The sequence below is a fragment of the Maniola jurtina genome, chromosome 17 (assembly GCF_905333055.1).
Source record: "Maniola jurtina chromosome 17, ilManJurt1.1, whole genome shotgun sequence".
NCBI classification, from domain to species: Eukaryota; Metazoa; Arthropoda; class Insecta; order Lepidoptera; family Nymphalidae; genus Maniola; species Maniola jurtina.
In genome coordinates this window covers 10,408,518-10,430,508 of record NC_060045.1, presented here as the reverse complement: position 1 = coordinate 10,430,508, position 21,991 = coordinate 10,408,518, and the positions used below count along the sequence as shown (strand labels likewise).

The following is a 21,991-nucleotide window of genomic DNA, read 5'->3' as shown; positions in this document are numbered from 1 at the left end:
TACCGATTTTGACGTGTACAGCGTTAGCGTGGGTATAGGATTTTGAAAATTGCGTATGTGTAAATCTAGGGTGTAATCTATCTCCATTCTAAACAGCCAAATCCGTCCAGTAGTTTTTGCGTGAAAGAGTAACAAACATACGCAGATACACACAAAATTATGCCTTTATAATATTACCCCCCCGTCCACACTCCACACTATGCCCGTGTGGCATGGGAAGGAGCGAGGAACGGAGGCAGAGACGTAGTGTGGCCGCGTTACTCGCGTGTTCCCCGTTCACGCCAGTGATGCCAACTTAGCAACTTTATAGCTAGATCTAGCTATTATTTGGTGACAGACAGCCACAATTTAATGAAACTTGTAGCTAAACTTTTTAGCTACTTTTTCTAGCAACTTCCACTGCCTCATTCAAATGCAGAGGTAGAGAGGTTATTCTCTCAAATGAATATTGAATTTAGTGAAAAATAAGCTAAGTTTGTTAACTCCAGAACTCATTCCTCCGCAGTAGAGACTTCCTCAGGAAAAGTGGTAAATGTTGCTATAACTGTGTTTTGCCTAAAGATGTTCTGCATAAAATGGGTACTGCGGAAAAATATTCAAAACCAGCGCAAGACCCGGAACCCCAGCCATCGAAATCTTCCTATTTAATTAATTAGTTTTTAAATTATTTTTATCTTTTACTTTATTAATTTCTTATTATAATTTTTTTTGAGATTAAATTCTTTAACCACATTTTTTTTATTCAATGACGTACACCGATACTTTAGACATTTTTAACTTTAACAATGTTAGAATTAAGGAAAATAAAAACGATTCTTAGAAATTGTCATTTTATTGTCACTTACCATAATACCTACCAAGTTCGTTAAAGTAGTGTTTAAATATTCTTTGCCTAAGTTTTAACATTTAGCACTATCTAGCAACTTTTTGGGGTAAAAAAAACTGGCAATCTAGCAACATTTTGAAAAATATCTAGCAACTGGGAAAGCTAGCAGTTGGCAACAGTGGTTCACGCCCATCGCTCCCTATTTTGTCGGTAAGTATGCAATAGCCCGCACGCTGCCACAGTTTCGACGTCCATCGCGTTGCAAAGGCAAGTGACCTAGTGCGGCGGCTCGCGATTAATGGCGCGAGTAGAGCAGTGTGTGGACGGGGTATTAGTGTTATTAGCAAGATTATTGTAATCGACACTGCTGGAACAACTCGAGTCTCCTCCGTCCCTCGCTGGTGGAGTTGAGCGGCGCGGAGCAGCCCCAGCCGCCGTTGTGGTTGATCATCACGTAGTCGAAGCAGTCCGTCACACCGTCGTCGTTGCAGTCCTGCCAACAGTACAAGCATTCACGTTGTAAAGTCGTTGACGTAGCTATCAAGCCTGAAGACCATACAAACCGGAACAAAAGCATCGCAGTTCGTCACCTTCAGAATTAAGTATCGCCAAGAGACTGAAATGTTAAGTGCCTATTTGTCAGGATTCTACCGTACTGGTTCTATTATTCAACTAGATAAGTACTTAATGTCCGCGACTTCGTCCGCGTGGATTTAGGATCCCGTGGGAACTCTGCTTTTCCGAGATAAAAAGTTGCCTATTCCAATTTCCCCGGGACGCAAACTGCCTCTGTACCAAATTTCATATAGGTAAATCGGATAAACGAATTAGCCTTTAAGAATCCCGTGGGAACTCTTTGATCTTTCGGGATAAAAAGTAGCCTATGTCCGTCCCCGGGATATAAGCTGACTCTGTACCAAATATCATCAAAATCAGTAAAACTACCAGGCCCGTGCAAAGCTACCAGACAGACAGACACACTTTCGCATTTATAATATTAGTATGGATTTTTCTGGTCCAGAAATACCTAACTGTCTACTTCAAATCTCCAAATAGCCACTTACCTTTCCAAACTTAGCCATGTAACCCACCACAATGTGTTTCGAGCAATCGTAATCTCTGGCACAGTCTTCATATGCTGAAAAGAACATAATTTCTAGAGTTAGGTATAAGTATAAGATATTTAGGTACAAATAAATGTAGGTAAACAAAGTACGTAAGTAAGTACATTATCATCATCGTCTCCGAATCCTATCTTACCTTGGGAGAATTACATATCTCTATGCTAATGCGGCTTACAGATTTATCAGGGTGATAAGTAATCCGTATGAAAGCTTACCGAACTCCTATATGTATTTTAAAGAGAGTTTCCTATTTGCATGGTAACGAAACAATTGCTTTATAACCGCCAACGCGCCAATCTAGGAAGTGTCCTCAGTGAGCTTTCGATAGCGAGCATACCATTATACTTTGTTGCTACTGCATCCATAAATTATGATTATAAGAGTGTGAAGTGTAGTAATTACAGGTCGTAGAGCTCTCCACAATCGCAGTCACAGAAATATGCTCACCTTCCTTTCTGTCAGGGGTGTCGTTAACCAACGTAGGTTTACCAGCGTCCACCCAGTATATCCGGGATATGTAGAAAGGCCCGCAGTATCCGTCGGTACAGCGGTGGGACAAGTCGCAGCCCGCCACATGGCATAGGCATCTCAAACATGTGTCGTTTAGATTTGGTATGAAGATACCTGAAATGCATGAGACGAAACGAGATAAGAATGGATTAAGTAGGCAATTGTTGTAGTTTTGACTATTTTTAGGTTATGCGATAGCAATCGCATCCTCATTGATTAATTATTTTGCCATTAGTTTTTTTTTAGAATAAATCTATTGACAAACCTCTACGCGTTGTGAGTCGTTACATGCGTGATGCGTCCCTCGCGCTACTTTAGGGAGTAGGTACAATTATAATATTTGTTCAATATATTTCAATAATACAATCAGTAACGCTTACACTAATCCTAACTCTGGGTTCTAAGGCCTTATAAGGATCAGCAAAGTAAGTAATCATGTAGCCTAGAAATCGATCTTGATGGAACACAGAGATATTATGATACCTACCTATAATAGGTAACGAGTAGAATGGAAAAGGTTCTTAAAAGTACTTCGATTTGAAATGAATCTTTCACTATTCAATATATTTTCATAGGTTTCTTTTGAAGACGGACATCCTTATTTTATGAATTTATGCTACTTTTACTGCCAGAAAAATATCAATAAGTTAGTTAGGAAAGACAAATGCGGTCAAAGTATTAATTGGTACCGACTTGCGTAAGTAAATCTATTGAATAACGCAAAAGTAAACATACCTGTGACATCCTTGAATAACAAAATCATTGCAAAAGAAATACCTAGCAACACTTTTGTATACATTTTCCGGCAAATTCACTACCCAATTCACGATTTGGCACTGCAGAAATCGGTAGGAAACTTTCTTTGTAACAGAACTAGTTTAACTGGTAGAATTAATCTTAGAACTCCGTAACCGTACCTAATGACATAATATTATCATCGATGTTTAAATATGTGCGTCGTGAACAATAACTAAATAACAAATGACCACAACAGAGCATGTTGATTCAAAAGGCTGATCTAATCTGGTTATTTTTTTAAAAGTGAGGTGAGTAAAAACCCATTGATAACCAGTGGAAAGGTTGCAGCTTTTAGTGCGATGCTAAGGACTAGATTTTATTCCGCTCACTCGGATAATCAATATTCCAGTAAAATATGATCTCTATCATGATGACGATGAAGACCATGTTGACCATTGATCCTTGTATACTGAAACCAACTGAAAACAAAACACGGAGGAATCGCCGCCGCCTTTGTGTATATCTGAGGAAAAGCTCAGTTTGAGTGATTATATCAAGAAAGACACAGCGGGTCGGCTTTGCTGTACCACCATACGTTGCGCTCTACCACCCCTGTTTCTAACCTTGTAACGGTCAAAACAATACAAGTGTAAATTAAAAACTTATAACACCCCCGACAAGTGAAGGTTACAGTAACTAGAAAAGAGCTGATAACTTTCAAACGGCTGAACCGATTTTCTTAAATTATGGCTAAGAACACTCTCGATCAAGCCACCTTTCAAACAAAAAAAACTAAATTAAAATCGGTTCATTAGTTTAGGAGCTACAATGCCACAGACAGATACACAGATACACACGTCAAACTTATAACACCCCTCTTTTTTGGTCGGGGGTTAAAAATAGCAATAATGCAAATAGACAAGTAGATACATAACTAGCTATCAATACAGTCGCACTACGTAGATATTGCGTTGATAACATTTGACATCAAGAAAACTGCATTTTATAAGCTACTGTGATAATTAATTAATTTATAATAGGTTTATTTATCATCCGTAGAACTCAAAAATGGTAGGTAAGTATAAAGTTTCGAGATAAACCCCCATAGAGCTTACAGATCAAAAAATATAAGTAATGAAATACTAACCCCCTAATAGTCCTATTTGCTTTACATGTCATCGTAAGTGATGGACTATAATAAGAGTCGTCTGACCTAATTATGTCTGTTACTGGTGGGCGTTGCGACGACGAACCGTTTCTAAAGACCGTTTCGTGTTCTGCGACGGTGAAACCGTTTTTATATCCTGGGTAAAACAGTCTTCGTTGCACAAACCAGTCTTCGAATAACTTGGTGCGATTTTGTATTTTAAGACTAAGAAAATACAGTCGAGAGTTAATTGATGCAAAGACACGCGTCGTCGCGAATAAAGAACGGTTGTCGTTGCGACTGGTTCGAAGACGGCTTAAAAGCCATCTTCAAACCAGTTGCAACGACGACCGTTTTCTGCAACCGTTTTCGTCGTCGGGAAAACGGTTGCGTTTCGTTCATCAAAAATGCGACAACGACCCACCACTAATGTCTGTCCGTCCGAGAATATCGTGTGTGGTATGGCCAACTCCAAGAAAAAAAATGTAGCGACGCTTATTGGTTTTTTTTAAATATAAAATAACGAGCAAACGAGCAGGGGGGTCACCTGATGTTAGAGATCATTTGCAACACCAGAGGAACCGTCAATGCATTGCCGACCTTTCAGGAATTTGTTGGTCCGCCGCGCCCCTCGAATAACCCCATGTCGTAATCTAGTGGGAACACCACCGATGGGAGTTGATTCTATTACTTCAATTGCTTGTATAGTATAGCATATTATTGTAAATGATGCCCGCAGCTTCGCCCGCGTGGATTGGTCAGATCCCCTGCAGCATCAGGATTGAGGAGTTGGACTCCAAATTTTTTATGAAACAATGTCGCAAAGTTCCTCTATCGATTAAAAAAGAAATGACGCAAATCGGTTCAGAAATCTCGGAGATTTCGGTGTACATAGGTAGAAAAACACAACTCCCTTTTTAAAAGTCGGTTAAAAAAGTAGCCTATTTTACGCCCTGGTCAATCCTCTACTTGCCTGTGAAAGTCCCGTCAAAATCGGTTCAGCCGTTCCAAAGATTAGCCTTTTCAAACAGACAGACAGACAGACAGACAGACAAAAATTTTAAAAACGTGTGATTCAGTTATGGTATCGTTCAAATAACCATATGAGCTTAATATGAGGTAGTTATTTCGAAATTACAGACAGACACTCCAATTTTATTTATTAGTATAGATTGAATAGTTGAAAAGAGCAACCGCCGAGTTTCACGCTGGTTCTTCTCGGTAGGAACGGCATTCCGAACCAGTGGTAAATTATTTTGACCATAGATATGTAATTTTGACGATTCAAAAGCACTTGTAAAAGTTTATTTGAATAAAAATATATTCTATTCTATTCTACATTGTGCAAGTTTCCCGTAGTCTCATCAAACATTGGGATTTGGGACGACGAAGTGAGGGGACCATGTGGTGGCTTTATGATTTCAAACTCTGCGAACAGTAATGCCCCAAAAAATGACCTCAATTTGAATGACACCAGTCAGATTGAGACTTTTATATTGGTTTTGGAACTGCTTATACATAAGTATAGTCTGTCTGAGCATATTTTGTTATATTACCGTTTAATAAATAAGTATTTCACAAAGTGAGCAGATACCTATTAGGATATCATAATGAAAATCAGAATATGTCTTTATTTATTTTTATTTACATTACGAACTTAAGTACTAGAGTGTCTCATTTAATCAAATCATGAATATATACTTGTAAAAACTAATAATGACTAATTACACTAAAACTATTAATTTATACTTTAAAATGTGTGATTTATATTATTAACTAATTTATTTATTTTACTGTACCTACCTAGAACGAGTAGGTAAGTAGGTACCAATTTATATATATTTTTTTATATTCCAGTTGGGAATGATACTTTATTTTATGTATTTTTTTAATTTAAATGCTAATCAATGGTATTTTATTACCTTTTCCACATTCATTTTTTAATTTATTGCATGCTCCAATTTTCTCTAACTCTATGTTAAAAATTAACATAGAGTTAGAGAAATAATTTGTTGGATTTTTCTAATGCCATAATAACTTTTTATACCGTGGCCTGGGTATTACAAAAATGTATCTGTTTGAGTTTAAATATTAATAAAAGTTTAATTTAATTATTAAGAAATATTCTAACTTTTTCAGCCTTGTTCGCTTCATAGAGCATGCCAGTTATTATTTTTTTAATTATATAATTTTCTGTTCTATTTTGGAGATGTTGTTTATGTTTCTCAGCCTTGGGCTGCGGCGACGGCAGCCACACACTGGTTGAAGACGTTCACGTATTGGAAAGGTAGGTCGCCTTTGCATCCGAATCCGCCGAGTTTGTGGATCGCCATGTAGTCGTAGCAGTTGATTACGCCGTCTCCATTGCAGTCCTGAAAACAAAAACCTTGTTAGAAACTACTAGCCGATGCCCGCGACTTCGCCCGCGTGCATTTAGGTTTTTCGAAATCCCGTGGGAACTCTTTGATTTTCCGGGATAAAATGTAGCCTATGTGCTAATCCAGGATATTATCTATCTCCATCTGAATTTCAGTCAAATCCGTCCAGTGGTTTTTGCTTGAAGGAGTAACAAACCGACACATACACACACACGTACACACAAACTTTAGCCTTTATAATATTAGTGTGATATGATTATTGTGAAGTGTGATTGTATTACAGTTTTAAATGCAGCAAGCAAATGTGTATTTGGTGGTCTCTAAATCCTGTAGGTCAATTGCGAAAAACCTGCATCAATCATTATTACAATCGCAATTGTTATGATTGGCTGAATTTATCCTATTCTTGTGCTTGTATCAATGTATTGTAGCCAATAGTGAGCCGTTTTTCAAAGAGCCTCTTTATCATGGACAAAACGGTGATAACATCATAATAGGTTGGTAGGTATCAAAACGCAAGGCTTCCAATTTTAAGATGCTCTCGAGTCTAGCTGGAGTAAATACCTATTCGGATGCTATTTAAATTACATACTTTCAAGATACATTTTATCTTACCCACTAGAAACCTCTAGCAATTTTTTCGGTGAAGAAAAAGTTTTATGAGTAATTTTCATATTATTTTTAAACAACATTGCCAAATGTTGCCATGCCATATATCTACTTAAAGCAAGGATAAAATTAATATTAAGTACCTATGCATAGATATTTTGTTTTTATTTATGCGCGACGTGCGGTTTGTTGTTTGGAGGAAATACTTGTTCTTCAAACTAGTTATCATGACCTCACGCTTGAATTATTTGATACTTGACACTCTTAACAGTGATCAAGGAATATGCTAATTAGAATTGGTTATCATGTTATTATGTTACAATAAAACGAATCGAACGAATCCGTTCTGTTTGACGTGTTTATTTTTAGGGTTCCGTACCTCAAAAGGAAAAACGGAACCCTTATAATAGGATCACTTTGTTGTCTGTGTCTGTCTGTCAAGAAACCTATAGGGTACTTCCCGCTGACCTAGAATCATGAAATTTAATAGGTAGGTTGGTTTTATAGCACAAGTACAGGAATAAATCTGAAAACTGTGATTTGTGGTTACATCATTTAAAAAAAATTAAAATGTGTTTCAATTTTCTAAATAAGATAACTATACCAAGTGGGGTATCATATGAAAGGGCTTACATCCTAAAACAGATTTTTATTTATTTTTTAGTGTTTGATTTATCGTGCAAAATGTTGGAAAAACTACCTGAGTACGGAACCCTCAGTGCGCGAGTCTGATTCGCACTTAGCCGGTTTTTTTTTTTCATTTTTTGTATTTTTTAGTCATTTTGTCGATGCCCAGCAAGTAAGGAATTTATTATTATAATTTTTAGGGTTCCATACGTCGGAATGAAAAACGGAACCCTTTTAGGATCACTAGTGTGTCAGTCTGTCTGTCCATCTGTCAGAGCAGTAAATCAAAGAGAACTGTAGATATAATATCGTTTAGTTTGTATACAAGTGTAAATTAAAAATTTATATCACCCCCGACAAGTAAAGGTACCCTGACAGTAAAGAGCTGATAACTTTCAAACGGCTGAACCGATTTTCTTGGATTATAGCTAAGAACACTCTCGATCAAGCCACCTTTCAAACAAAAAAAAACTAAAGTAAAATCGGTTCAGTAGTTTATGAGCTACGATCCCACAGACAGATACACAGATACACACGTCAAACTTATAACACCCCTCTTTTTGGGTCGGGGGTTAGTTAATAAATAAAAAGTCATGACAGTTCACGGCCTAAGTAAACCGTAATTCTAAATCTATTGGATTGTTTTTGTCCATGTGTCGGCTGGAACTGCGATGATCTCACGCGCTTCGGTCGTATGCAAATCTCAATGATAAGTTGACAACCAGTACAATATATATCTACTGAGAAATCGTTCCGCCTACTGTTTCCATTACGGATGTATTATGAATACTAGGTATTTCCAGACTTTTCAATACCTACAATGTCATAGAGACTAAAAATGGTGAATAAGTAGGGCCTAGATATCGCAGACGCTGAACCATTTGTCTTTTAAGTTTGTTTAGTTCTATTCAGAAAAAAGAAAAAAGAAGATAGAATATTCTAATGTCAAAGTCATCCATCCATCGCTCACTACTGAGCACGGGTCTGCTCTCAGAATGAGAAGGTTTTTGGCCACATTCCACCACGCTGGCCAAGTGCAGATTGGCAGACTTCACACATCTTTGAGAACAACATGAAGAACTCTCAGGCATGCAGGTTTATTCACGATGTTTTCCTTCACCCTTAAAGCAAGTGATATTTAATTTCATGAAAAGCACAAAACTCTGGAAAGTTAAACACGTGCCGGAATCTAACCCCGGCCCCGCGATGGCTGACGTGTTAACCACTAGGCTATCACAGCTTCAATGTCAAAGGAGGTACCTGTCCGAATTTCTTCATGTATCCCTGGACGGCGTTGGCCGCGCAATGAGGATCGTTGGCGCAGCTCGAATACGCTGAAAACAGAGATTGTTTCAATTAATTACATCGATGATTAATACATACTCGATACAGGCACAGTTTTGTGATATAGGTACAAATATTCAAAGTTGTATAGCCGCCAATAGGGATGATGACTACTAGTCAAATCAGCGACTTTTTATCAAACGTCAATATCTACCCGTTGCGGTGTTCCGGTATGATTCTATGATGCTGCGAAAAACCCGATTAGGGGTATCTATATTCCTTCTAAGTAGCCTCTTACCATATGAGAGTGCATTAGAACTTTCCATCAGATGAAATCACAGTCAAGGGCTAACTATAATCATTGAGTAAAAATATCTTCAATATATCCCTGGAAATCCTATATTATATTCTACATATTTCAAAAGGCTGCTAAAAGATGGCATAACTTATCTGATTCATCAGTGCCTTAGATTAGTTCAAAGCCTTGGACTGTACGTCTTCATGGCCAAAGTACTCACTTTTCGTTTTCATTAATTCCGGGAACGTAACCCTGATATTTAGCTTTTTTTGGACAGGCGTCATGACTCAAATGATCCAAACCTACGATATGTTTAGGTATTACATCTCTCTTGACATTTAGACGCGTGAGGTGGCCAGGATCAGGATATTGTACTTAAATGTCACGTGTAAGGTGACCGTAGATTTTGGTCTCGGTTTGGTACCCATTTGAATCATTCGCACTTTTTGATTTTTATTTTAATATTTTATAACTAGCACCTGGCTGCCATGAAACCCGCTAGCAAGTTATAATGTAGCCCAAGATGGAGCACGCTTGCCTATCATCAAAGCCTTAGCTTGATCAAGTAAATTCTTTCCAAAGAAGCAATTACTGCTTTCCAATTAAAAACTCCCCAAACTCTCTTGTAACTATTTCGCCATTTCACTGGTCTCCAAGTTTCCTCAGTTTCCCTGAACTTCCCTTTTTCTTTTATTTTAGTTTGAACGTGCTAGTGGTTTTGAGGTGTCTGTAAGGTTTTATTTGCCGAGTTGGTTTACTCGACTAGTAAGCCCAGGTAATCAAGTGCAAACTTGCCATCAGGAGAATCAAGAGAGACGCCAGGTAGTACTAGTTTGCCCGCAACAGCCCAGTATGTCCAGGTGATTCTGATCAGGTTGGAGGCAGCACTATCGCAATTTAGACCCTATTTCGTTGTAACACCGTTCAAGGCAGTTTGTCGGCCCAGGTAATCAAGTGCAAACGTACCATCAGGAGAGTCAGGAGAGACGCCAGGCAGTACTGGTTTGCCTGCATCGGCCCAGTATGTCCAGGTGATTTTGAACAGGCTGAAGGCATTACTATTGCAATTAAGACCCTATTTCGTTGTAACACCGTTCAAGGCAGTTTGTCGGCCCAGGTAATCAAGTGCAAACGTACCATCAGGAGAGTCAGGAGAGACACCAGGTAGTAATGGTTTGCCTGCATCGGCCCAGTACGCCCAGGTGATGTGGAACAGGCCGCAGACATTGCCATCGCAACCCTGCCCCAGCTTGCAGCCCGAGATAGCTTGGCACATACATCCAAGGCACAGCTCTGTGACCGGTTTTTCACCTGGAATTAAAAAAAAGTTGATTATTTTATTGATCCAGGTTTTATAATGCAGTGCAGAGAATTAGAGATAGTAGAGTTAAACACTAAAATTTCCCACTAAATAGCTAATGTTCGCGACTATTATAGGTTCCTAAAAATCCCGTGGGCCCTCTTTGATTTTCCGGAGATGGCAATCGGAGTCAGAACGCTCATATTATAGATGTCCTTAGAAGATAATTGACTATATCTATTTGTTTATAGATTTAGTAGAATAATAACAATCCAACACGATAACAATGTCAATATATAAAATATTGCACAAAATTACGTGATATTATTTATGTAAATCCTTAAACCGCAAAGCTCGAGCTGACACCTTGTAATATATGGGGAGGTCAAGGTACGTCTACCTTGATGAGTAGCCGTGTTCAAACCTTTATTACTACAACAAAACAAAGACCCTATCTTTGAGAGAGGGCTTTCCTCCTAGAAAATCAAAAAGCTCCCAGTAGATTTTTAAGAAAAATTAGACTTTTTCAAAATCCAGTGGAAACTCTTGGAGCTCTCTATGCGGATGAAATCACGAACATCATCTATTTTTATATACATACGAGTAGGTACATGTGTTTGTGGTGATATTTTAGAAGTAGTCGGGTTTTAGTTTTTGAAATATTGTACAAAGATAAAATAATGAAAACTTCACAGTTTTATCACAGAGTAAGGATGGTATATGTTATGTTTTATACTATAATAATTGTACCTAAGTGATCTTGTTTTGTGTAGGTGTATAGTAAGATCCGGCTACGGGCTAGTCATAGTGCATTGTTCCAAGCATTTGAGTTAGCTGTCAGATCGGTATCTCATGTATGACCTTTTATTACATTTTAATTATGCGGGTAATAATCACTCTATATACGTAAGGTAGAATAACTTCATAATCATCGAGCTTATAAGATCCGACCTACGGAACTCCTCATTTCTGATTTTATCACGTAAAGAAACTTCAAACATAGTTTTTATCGTCGCTAAAAAATGTAACAATATTAATATTATTACATAGACCTACACTTTTAATTCAATAATACTCCTGCAATTCAATAATATTCGCACATGCAAACTGTGGAATCAACTCCCATCGGGCGGTGTTCCCACTAGATTACAACATGGGGTTATTCAAGGGTCGGACCAACTTTCTGAAAGGCCGGCAACGAATCGGCGGTTCCTCTGGTGCTGCAAATGTTCATGGGCGGCGGTAGTCACTTAACATCAGGTGACCCGCCTGCTCGTTTACATTTGTATAGTACCCATTTCTATTTTAAAAATATAAAAAAAATTATTTTCTTACATTCATAGAAAAGTGGATAATTGTTAAATAGGGTCATATTATTAGGTGCATTATTCACATGTTTATTTAAATATTTATATGATATACCTATCTATACGTAGTTCTAGTTACTTAGTGTAAGTTTGGAATTTTTCTCCTCATCATAAGTAGGTACTACTTACGTTTAATTTATTATTACTAAGTAAGCATCCTTTAGCATATAAACATAATATTATTATAGCGACTACGTCTCTGACATCACATCGAGATCAAGGGTGCAATCATCCGGTCAGCTTCCGTATAAATATCGACATTTACATACAAATTATAATAGGTAGCTACATCGTTATGATAATGATCGGGGCCGCGCTGGCAGACTCATAGGATGTAACTATAATCTCAGCGAGCAACGATGGAGAGAGCTACTCGTATGCTTGGAGTTGCTCTACGTGATCAAATCAGAAATGAGGAGATCCGTAGGAGAACCAGAGTAACGATATACTCGTAGCTCGAAACGGGTGGTGAAGCTTAAGTGGAAATGGGCAAGCAACATAGTTCGAAAAATCGATAGACGTTGGGGTCTCAAGGTGCTGGAATGGCGACCTCGTACCGGAAAGCGCAGCGTTGAAAGACCCCTCACTAGGTTGGGTATCCTATACATAATAATAAATTAAACAAAAACATAAACAAAAAAATTAACAAAAAACAGATATAACATAATATTGTTTAATTGTTTATTGTTTATTATGATTAATATGCTGTACTTATATATATAGCAAGTTGCGAATGAAAAATAAATATTTTTTATCGTCAAAATGCCGGAAAGGCTTAGTTCAGCCGAAATTCTACTAGATCGTGACTCACCGCATTTACGAAACTAAGTTGTACAGTAATTTTACAATACAAAAATATTCATAAGAGGATTTCCCGCTACAAATGTGCGCGTGAGGCGTGAGCAAAAAGTTTGCGGAAACGGTGATCAAGGAATGATGGATGACGCGGTTTTTGAAAAGCCTATCTACTTTGTGATTTATTTTTATTGCTTGGACAAGATCTTGCTAGACGAGATTGTCAATGACTGGACCTCAAAACCAGATCTTTTCCACGGTCCTACTTTGCTTTTTTGTCACCATTAAATGGTGTTTTTATTTCAAACTCTCAGTTGTTTCTAGAAGATTTTTCATCTTATTAGCTGTTTGTACCGTTAAAAAATAAAAACCTTTGCACACGGCGTTGTACCTTCGGGCATAGTTAACGCAAAAACAGGGGTCAAAGTGCTGAAAACTGGATTTGTTTTTAATCATAATAATTAAATGCCTTATTTAAACGATGCAATTATTGGCGTCACTCAGAAAAGCAGGTATTATTTAAATATTTTTATCGAATTATTGGAATGTCCTCTCCAAAACCAACGCAAAAAAAACACAAGTTTAATGTGCAAGGTTATCCGAGAGTTTTAATCTAAACAAACTAATGCCAAAATAAATAATTTAATTAGAGCGTGATTGCTATCACAACATCTAATTATCCAGTTCACAACCCAAATACCGAAAATATGCGATATCGCTGAGATAGTCATACATATTCAGCATATATTTTTTTTTTGGTCATCTCTTAAGTTTTGCTCTTAGAAAGGAAACGGCTTGTAAAACAAAGATAAATCACTCTAAAAGGTCCAAAAGAATGGTAGAACAAAAAAATTAAAAATGAAATAAATTAAATACTGAGAAATACGTCTTAAAACAAAATTTCTTTGAGCCTATCCATAAACAAACAATAAATTAGCTTAAGTTTTTAAAATTGCGTTAGGGTCGGTCATAAATTTAATAAAGTCGTCAATTTTAACTTAGAAATCTTTGTAAGTGTAATAAACAATGCGATATTATTGCAACCAGATTGCGCGAAAGTAAAAAAATACCATGGGAACATGAGAAGCAAGTGTGGAGCCAAAATCGGACCATTCAGGAACACCGAGGTGTGTCAAAAGGCGGAACTTTGAAACACCATTTCTTCTGTCCACCAATAAAAATTCAGGGGTGCGCAGGAGACGATCAAAAGACGAATCAGGTGCTCTCGTGTGTTTTTCTGTTACAGGAAGAGGGAGAAAGTCGAAAGGTAGAGAAGGGAGACGATATTAGCAAAAGGACAGTGGACGAGGGGGATTTCATTCGGTCCTCAGCCTCGAGACTCATCACTCTATTCGAGATTGTCTCGACATCCATTTCGATATTCTAAATTAAAGTTTTTTTTGAGAAAAGAAAAATTGTAAAGTTTAAATAATAATTTTAGTATTGTTAAAATTAGTAACTAGTAAAATTTGATAGTGTAAAATCTTAATTAATCAGTGTGTATCCGGGCCAGCAGAAGCTGATATATGGTGATGTACTAATTTACATTTAATTTTAACTAGATTATTTTGAAATCAGCTCCACAACCCTAGTTAATTAAATTAATTGATTGATTTAATTAGAAATGAATCCAGATAATGTATTACACACTTTGTATTTTATATGACGTAAATCGGAGATCCACAACCGGGCATCAACAGAGGTGGTCCTGCATATTTTGTTTGGTGTTATAATGATTTACATAATCCTCAAATTATGAATACGAGGCTATAGAAAAGGTGTCTATACTCTAGACCGCACAATGAGTCAACTTCACGTTTGAACATAAGATTAAACTACTTAAACCAAAGTGTTTAAATGAGACGAAATAACTAACTGTGGAGCTGGGATCTGGATATATCTAGATTGATTGTATATAACTGTGCATAATTGTGTGTCCTTAAAATTTACTTTATTATAGAAATAAGAATTATAGACAATATCTTCATTAATTATGTGGGCATGTGTGTATTTTAGATAAAATGGTGTACATAACATTATTTAAAGCCGAAAGGGTTTTTTCGTTTGAATATTTGCTTTTCCCTTTCAATAATTAGTATGGCTTAGGAAGCAAATGTTCGGCCGGGAATTAATTAATATAATAAAGTTACTTAATTTCCAGTCTAAATAATAAATTCAGTTTCTCTTCTTTCTTTTTCTAAATACTCAACTGTATGAGTAAATAAACACTTATTTACCAGAAATAAATGCACTTGGGTATAACTGTCATCTTTTATTTGCTATATTTAGATACATTTCCTAGACATTTAATAATGGAGATTCAATTTGTTTGGAGGCTAGACTACCATATTATAATATTAACAAAGCCATTGATACAAAGAAACCATGTATCGAACTAACTTGAACTCCAATATTAAGATTTTCTCATATGACCTACATACCAATCACAATTCCTTTACTATTAAGTAAAATTTAGCCTAGTTTTTTTTCAGCAATTCATCTAATTATAATACTAGCTCTTATTCAGCATTAAATAGGGATTATAATTGAATTAGCAGTCTAATGCAGTCCGATGGAATGACTTTTGTCGTTACGATTATTGATTTGGTAGAAAAATCACTCAATAGCTAAAATAAGGTGGTGTGCTATAAACTACTAGCTACCACGGTATAAACATCGTCTTCATCAACATGAACAGCTTTCACCGGCTCACTACTGAGCGCGGACTTCATAGAGAACTCTCGATCAAGTTTTCCTTCATCATATGGTATTTTATACCATTATGTGAAATTCTCACGATGGTTTTTCCGTATATTTTTACTATCACAAAACGATCAGTACCTAATTTACCAAGAATGCTCTCCACTACTAAAGATAATAGAGTCGGCTGAGTTCGAATCTCAGGCTAAAGACAAAGGGACCTTTTACTTTCGAGAAACAGCTAAATTTCATCTACCTACTAAAAATACCCTGAACGAGACAATGGAGTACACGCTGCCTCCGGAGGACAGATGGCGAGGCAGGTAGGTACCTTTTTTTATTGTGTACCGATCTTTCCCAAACAGCATTTTAGGTAACATTATCTGTTAAAACCGACGCCAGCTGAATTTGTGAATCACCGAGTTTTGATAAGATAAAATTACTAGTTTTGCTGTACTTTGTAATTTCTTTGCTTGATATTTTATGGTACATGGTTGATTGGTGACGTACCAATAGCGAGATTCCGGCACAAAGCAAACACGTCATGTCTTTATACAGCTGGACTCTCCGAACTAATAAATTGGCCAATTTATTGACAATCAATCAAACAAATATATAAATATACAAAAATACCATGGTTTTGGGGCGAGCCCAGAGCTCATTGAAAAGAACCTAGGTTTCCGTACCTAGGCAATTGAAAACGCTTCGCAGCGAAAATAGGAGGGTCCAATTGCTGTGCCCCGCATAACATGGATCAAGGCTGAGGTTTCAGCGTAGGTATTTCCCCCGTGCTTAAGGAATGCCGGTTGGTCTCAAACCGATGGCCTAAATAAGGCAAATACACGTATCAACTGATTTTCCACACTAACAGGACGTTCTAAATTAGCAGATCTCTCCACTCATTATATCTATTTTGAGGAATTGAAATATTACATTAATTTTTTTTATAATTCAATCCGTGTAAACCTGTTAGCTGGTCGAGAAGTCTACGTGTTCACCCAACGTACTGTACCAATTAATTACTTGTAAATAACTCATGACTTAAATACCTAGGTGTTTCTATAATTCAGCTGAGTTTATTTCTTATTTTTATCTCCTCATAATGCCTAATCTTAACCACTAGTATAGACGATCACACCGTACCATCACATCGCTCCGAATCTCGGAAGGAGACTGAACTAAAACCTTCGAAACACCCGTATTTATGCAAGTTCAATCTTGTCGGCCTCCTAGTAACAGATTGTATGACATCGAATGAGCCAAATATCGATTTTATCAATCTACCTGCATTAGATAAATTAATAATTTTATATTATTTTTGACAACTCAAATCAATTTTTAAAAATAACCTTACACAAGTAGCCCACACAGTTGCCGGGTATAAAAATGTATGAGGTTCTAAGCAGTTAGTACACAATATTAAACTGGCGTGGTATACATAAGTATCTAATAACCCTCGGAACGGCAATTCTGCGCGTAAAAATCAGGGCTCTCTCCGTCACTCGTTTCATACAATCGTAGTTCCAATTTCATTTGAATATTAAGCAACCAAAGTCCATGAAATTTTGCAGACATATTCTAGAAACTAATAAGTATCTGTGTCTGTTGTGTTTTAGATTTTTCTAAAAATATGTAGTTTTAAAATTACAGGGGCTCTAAGATTTGTATGAAATTTTTTAAGACCGCGTAACTTTGAAACCGAATATTTTAACAGAAATCTGGAAAACCACAGACATAGATATTAGTTTCTAGAATATGTCTGCAAAATTTCATGGACTTTGGTTGCTTAATATTCAAATGAAATTGGAACTACGATTCTATGAAACGAGTGACGGAGAGAGCCCTCTTAACCTGGACTGGTGTGTTACTTGGCAAATGGTTCCAAGATGTTTTACATGCTAATACATCCGTTGGATCCGCGTGCCAATCAATCCGGTTCTGCGACGCTGTCCAATTAAGTATATCCTATACGTAGCTCTAGGTATAGATTTACTGTTATGGGCTCAGGTAGGTGACGGTTTGAATATGGACACTTTTTATATGTCGCAGGTATATTGTCAAAGCCGTGATATTACAATCTCACTAGTGATATTATAATTATACGGTAGATTGTCAATCGACTACATCATAGACTACTAGATAATGCTCACGACTCCATCCGCGTGAATTAGGTTTCTTAAAGTCCAGTGAAAACTTGTTGATTTTCCTGGATAAAAAGTAGCAACCTATGTCCGTCCCGGAAGCAAGTTTTCTCAGTACCAAACGTCAAAATCGACCGTGATAATACAGTCAGACAGAAAGACATACTTTCGCATGTGTAATACTACATTATTATAGTACCTACCTGTACCTAGTATTGATTGATGATCGCATTAATCATCATTATTATCGGCCTACCGCCTAAGGCTTAGGCCCCACCAGATCATTGAAAAAGATCAAACGCAAAGTGGAAACCAGTAACTCCTTAAAAAATTACTTAGGAGTCCCTTAAAACTCTACATGTGTGTTTGCACTTTCTTTCAATTTGAAAAGCGCATTTTCAATGGATCAGCCTGGCTGTCCAGCGTGGCAATGCAGCCAGTATTCTTGGTACCATTCCACGCGGGCATGATTGGTATAGTAATTATTACTATATACTTATCTAATTAGGTAAGTTTAGCTTTAATTTAGGTAAAGATGGTAGGTAGGCACTAAGTACGAATGTTAAAAGAAAATCTTGGGAAATTTTCATTGTACGCACAATCAATATGCAACATCAAAGATACACAATATGGTATCTTGCTTAATAGTTAACACTTTTCGCCCATGGTCAAATGACTTCTTACACCATTTTGTCAACTTATTTACTAGCTAACTATTGCAGAACTTCATCCAATTGTGAAGTATGAGAATATGACCCTGCTAAACGTAAATTTTGTTTAGGTAAATAGGTATTATTGGTATGCACGGAAGAAGCTATATATTCTGCTTTGAGATTTATTTTAAAACGAATAGTATCTACTTACCTAAGTATTTAAATATTTAAAAAAAAAACCTTCTGCATAAGTGATTCAATTAATCTTGGTGAATAAGTAGAGTAGTCTACCTATTAAATATTATTCAAGATGTATTTTACAATATTTTATAAGTACATATAATATTTTTGAGTACCTAGCTGGAATTATAGCATGTACCCAACATGCAAATACATACATAATGTAATCAACCTACGTATGTAAGTAGTAGGTAGAAGCTGTTATGTTCTTTGGTCTAAAAAGCTTTGAATTCACAATGATGGCCACAAAGCCTACCTACCAACGGGCATGGTAATACATGTAATTAGTACTTAGGTACTTGATATCATTAAAAGGACGTAGAACAATAAAATTATTGTTAGGTATGCAAATCGTATGCACAGCACGCAGGAATTTAAAAAATCGTTTTTTTTTTCAGCCAGGACGCATTGTTGTTGGTTAGCTAATAACGTTTTTTCAGAAACAGGTTATTAGCTGCATTTTTCATTAAGTAGGTATAATAATTATTTTATTTCACAATCACTGTAATATAAGTAGATTAATTTATACCACGTAGAATTTTTTGCATTTTCATTATTAGTCAGTGTCAGTGGAAACTTCAGGGAGTAGGCTATATTGTATAGTTTCTCTCCGTCACTCGCTTCATACAAACGTAGTTCCAATTTCATTTGAATATTAAGCAACCAAAGTCCATTTGAAATTTTGCAGACATATTCTAGAAACTAATATCTATGTCTGTGGTTTTCCACATTTCTGTTAATATATTCGGTTTCAAAGTTACGCGGTCTTAAAAATTCACATACAAATCTTTGAGCCCCTGTAATTTTAAAACTACATATTTTTAGAAAAATCTAAAACACCACAGACACAGATATTAGTTTCTAAAATATGTCTGCAAAATTTCATGGACTTTGGTTGCTTAATATACAAATGAAATTGGAACTACGATTGTATGGAGCAAGTGACGGAGAGAGCCCTGTTAATAATATATACCTGCCGGTTACTTTAATTTAACTTTATTTTAATGTTATTTTTTCTCAAAGCTTGATAAATAAAATACAAATTAATTTATGCTAATTGTAGCATAGTATTTAATAGGTAAAATGATATTGGATATTAAAATATACCTGCTAGGTACGTTGTTAGTTGTTACCAAGTAAATATAACATTTGTGTGAAGAAATCGACATAATTATTGTTTTTTCCCATAATTGTCTATTAATTAAAATGTATAGGGATCGTTAATCAATGTCTGGTGTAATAGCGATTAATTCAATAATTGATTCAACAATTAATTTCCAATAAAACGTCTCGCCGTTCAATAATTTATTTTTCATTAAAACATCACTCATTTTCTATATTTTCGAACGGGAAATACTTGGAAATTGTTGAAATAGAGCCTAGTATTCTTAGAATATTTAATTCGTAAGTAGGTAGGTAATTATTGTTTCTTTATACTTAATACATAATAATATTATGTGTTAACTGTGTTTTTTTTCACTCAAAGTAGCTTATTCAAAATAGATAAGTAGGTTATTTTTTGATGATCAATTGTTGAATTTGTAAGATAATTATTTGCTGTAATGTAAACTGAAAACTAAAGCTACGAGGGTTCCAAGCTCGCCCTGGTCTGAGAAGAAGCCCGCAACAAACTCATCCGCTTTTTTTTTATTAAGACCATTTCATTTAATATAATATTATAACCGAGTTACTATACTGCCTAATTTCTACCAATCTCAACGGAGACTAGCCACCCATGTAGGAAATATAATGGTGCATGAAGTGTGTCTAGTGTCTATTGACTAGTTCTTTATTCCCTCACTCGTAAAGTCCAAAGAGACGGCAATCCGACACGACCGGAGAGTCACAGGGCAGCTTTCTGAGGCACGAGGTATACCTACTCTCGCCCGCCTATTATTATTCTGTCAACTTACCAACTTCGAAAATTTCTTTCAGGAAAACACCTAACCCGGGACTTGAAAACAGGAACTCAATAATTTTTTTTTAAAGAATATTAGTCATGCTATTCATTACCAATATTCCTTTTTCCCCTCCAACTAAGTGTAAAGCTTGTGCTAGGAGTAGTTACGACAATAGTGCAACGGGTGGGGTTTGAACCGCCGACCTTTCGGAATTCAGTCCACTCCTCAACTGTTGAGCTATTGAGGCTTAACTTATTTAATTAAATAATGATTATAAATGAGGAGATCCCTGGGAGAACTGAGTAACCGACATAGCTCAACGGGTTGCGAAGTTGAAGTGGTAATGGGTAGGACACATAGTTATACTAGAAAAACCGATAGAGCCTGGGTGCTGGAATGGCGACCTCGTACGGGAAAGCGCATCCTTGGAAGACTCCAATAGGTGGACAGACGACATTTAACGAGTCGCAGGCAGCCGTTGGATTCAGGCCGTGCTAGACCGTGGCATGTGGAAGTCCCTACAAGAGCCCTATGTCCAGCCGTGGACGCCACTGGTAGATAATGATGATAATGAGACCTGGTGTTAAGTAAATATTATGTACTTACTTATATCCGCAAAGCAGACTCCCACCAGCATCAGCACCGCACTTAACTTAATCACAGCTGACACCATAGTGACAGATTTTTTTTTAACAATTAAAAAAATATATAAAATGATATGCGGCTTGTGCGTTTGCGCATCTAAAGTCGACTGACATTGATCGTGGCCTTAAACCTGCTTATATGGACGCTGTACGACCGCTTTGACTCACTGAATTCTGTAGAAAATATTAAATTCTATTTTTAGGCTTTATTTATTTGGCGACAACCCTTAAAATTAACTGCCTTATCATAAAAACTTTAGGCGTAGTGTAAACAGCCAAACCCCGTTGGGCCCATACAAGACAACTGCCTAACATCAGTTTTACAGCATCTAAAGTTACAAAAACTTTAGTAAAACCGTAAAAGTCCGTCGACTGTTAGTGGCTTTATATCATCATCATTTATCCATCGCCGGCCCACTACTGAGCACGGGTTTCTTTTTAGAATGAGAAGGATTTTGGCCATTGTTCACCACGCTGCCTGGTCAAGTGCGGGTAGGCAGACTTCGCACACTTTTGAGAACATTATGGAGAACTCTCAGGCATGCACATATTGCATCACGATGTTTTTTCGTGATATTGATCTAAAAAGTTAGAGGTGCGTGCCTGGAATCGAATCCCGGACCCCCGATTAGGAGGCCGACTAATTATAACTACTAGGCTAATTTTATAACTGCTTCAGTGGCTTTATATTATGGGCGTACTAAAATAA

At 36.7% G+C, this 21,991-nt stretch overlaps 2 protein-coding genes across 2 annotated transcripts; both read right to left on the bottom strand.

Annotated features, from left to right (window-relative positions):
* Positions 1 to 79: 79 nt before the first annotated feature.
* On the bottom strand, positions 80 to 3,788 carry LOC123873513 (lysozyme 2-like). Its single transcript, XM_045918369.1, has 5 exons — positions 3,196 to 3,788; positions 2,398 to 2,574; positions 1,891 to 1,964; positions 1,157 to 1,319; positions 80 to 171 (listed from the first exon to the last, which is right to left on the bottom strand). The coding sequence occupies exons 1-4, from the start codon at positions 3,257 to 3,259 to the stop codon at positions 1,176 to 1,178; spliced, it is 459 nt and encodes a 152-aa protein (XP_045774325.1). The 5' UTR covers positions 3,260 to 3,788; the 3' UTR covers positions 80 to 171; positions 1,157 to 1,175.
* Positions 3,789 to 5,968: 2,180 nt separating this feature from the next.
* LOC123873512 (lysozyme-like) lies at positions 5,969 to 21,409 on the bottom strand. Its single transcript, XM_045918368.1, has 4 exons — positions 21,245 to 21,409; positions 10,679 to 10,852; positions 9,220 to 9,293; positions 5,969 to 6,717 (listed from the first exon to the last, which is right to left on the bottom strand). Exons 1-4 carry the CDS (start codon positions 21,309 to 21,311, stop codon positions 6,571 to 6,573), a joined length of 462 nt encoding a protein of 153 aa, XP_045774324.1. The 5' UTR covers positions 21,312 to 21,409; the 3' UTR covers positions 5,969 to 6,570.
* Positions 21,410 to 21,991: the final 582 nt, after the last annotated feature.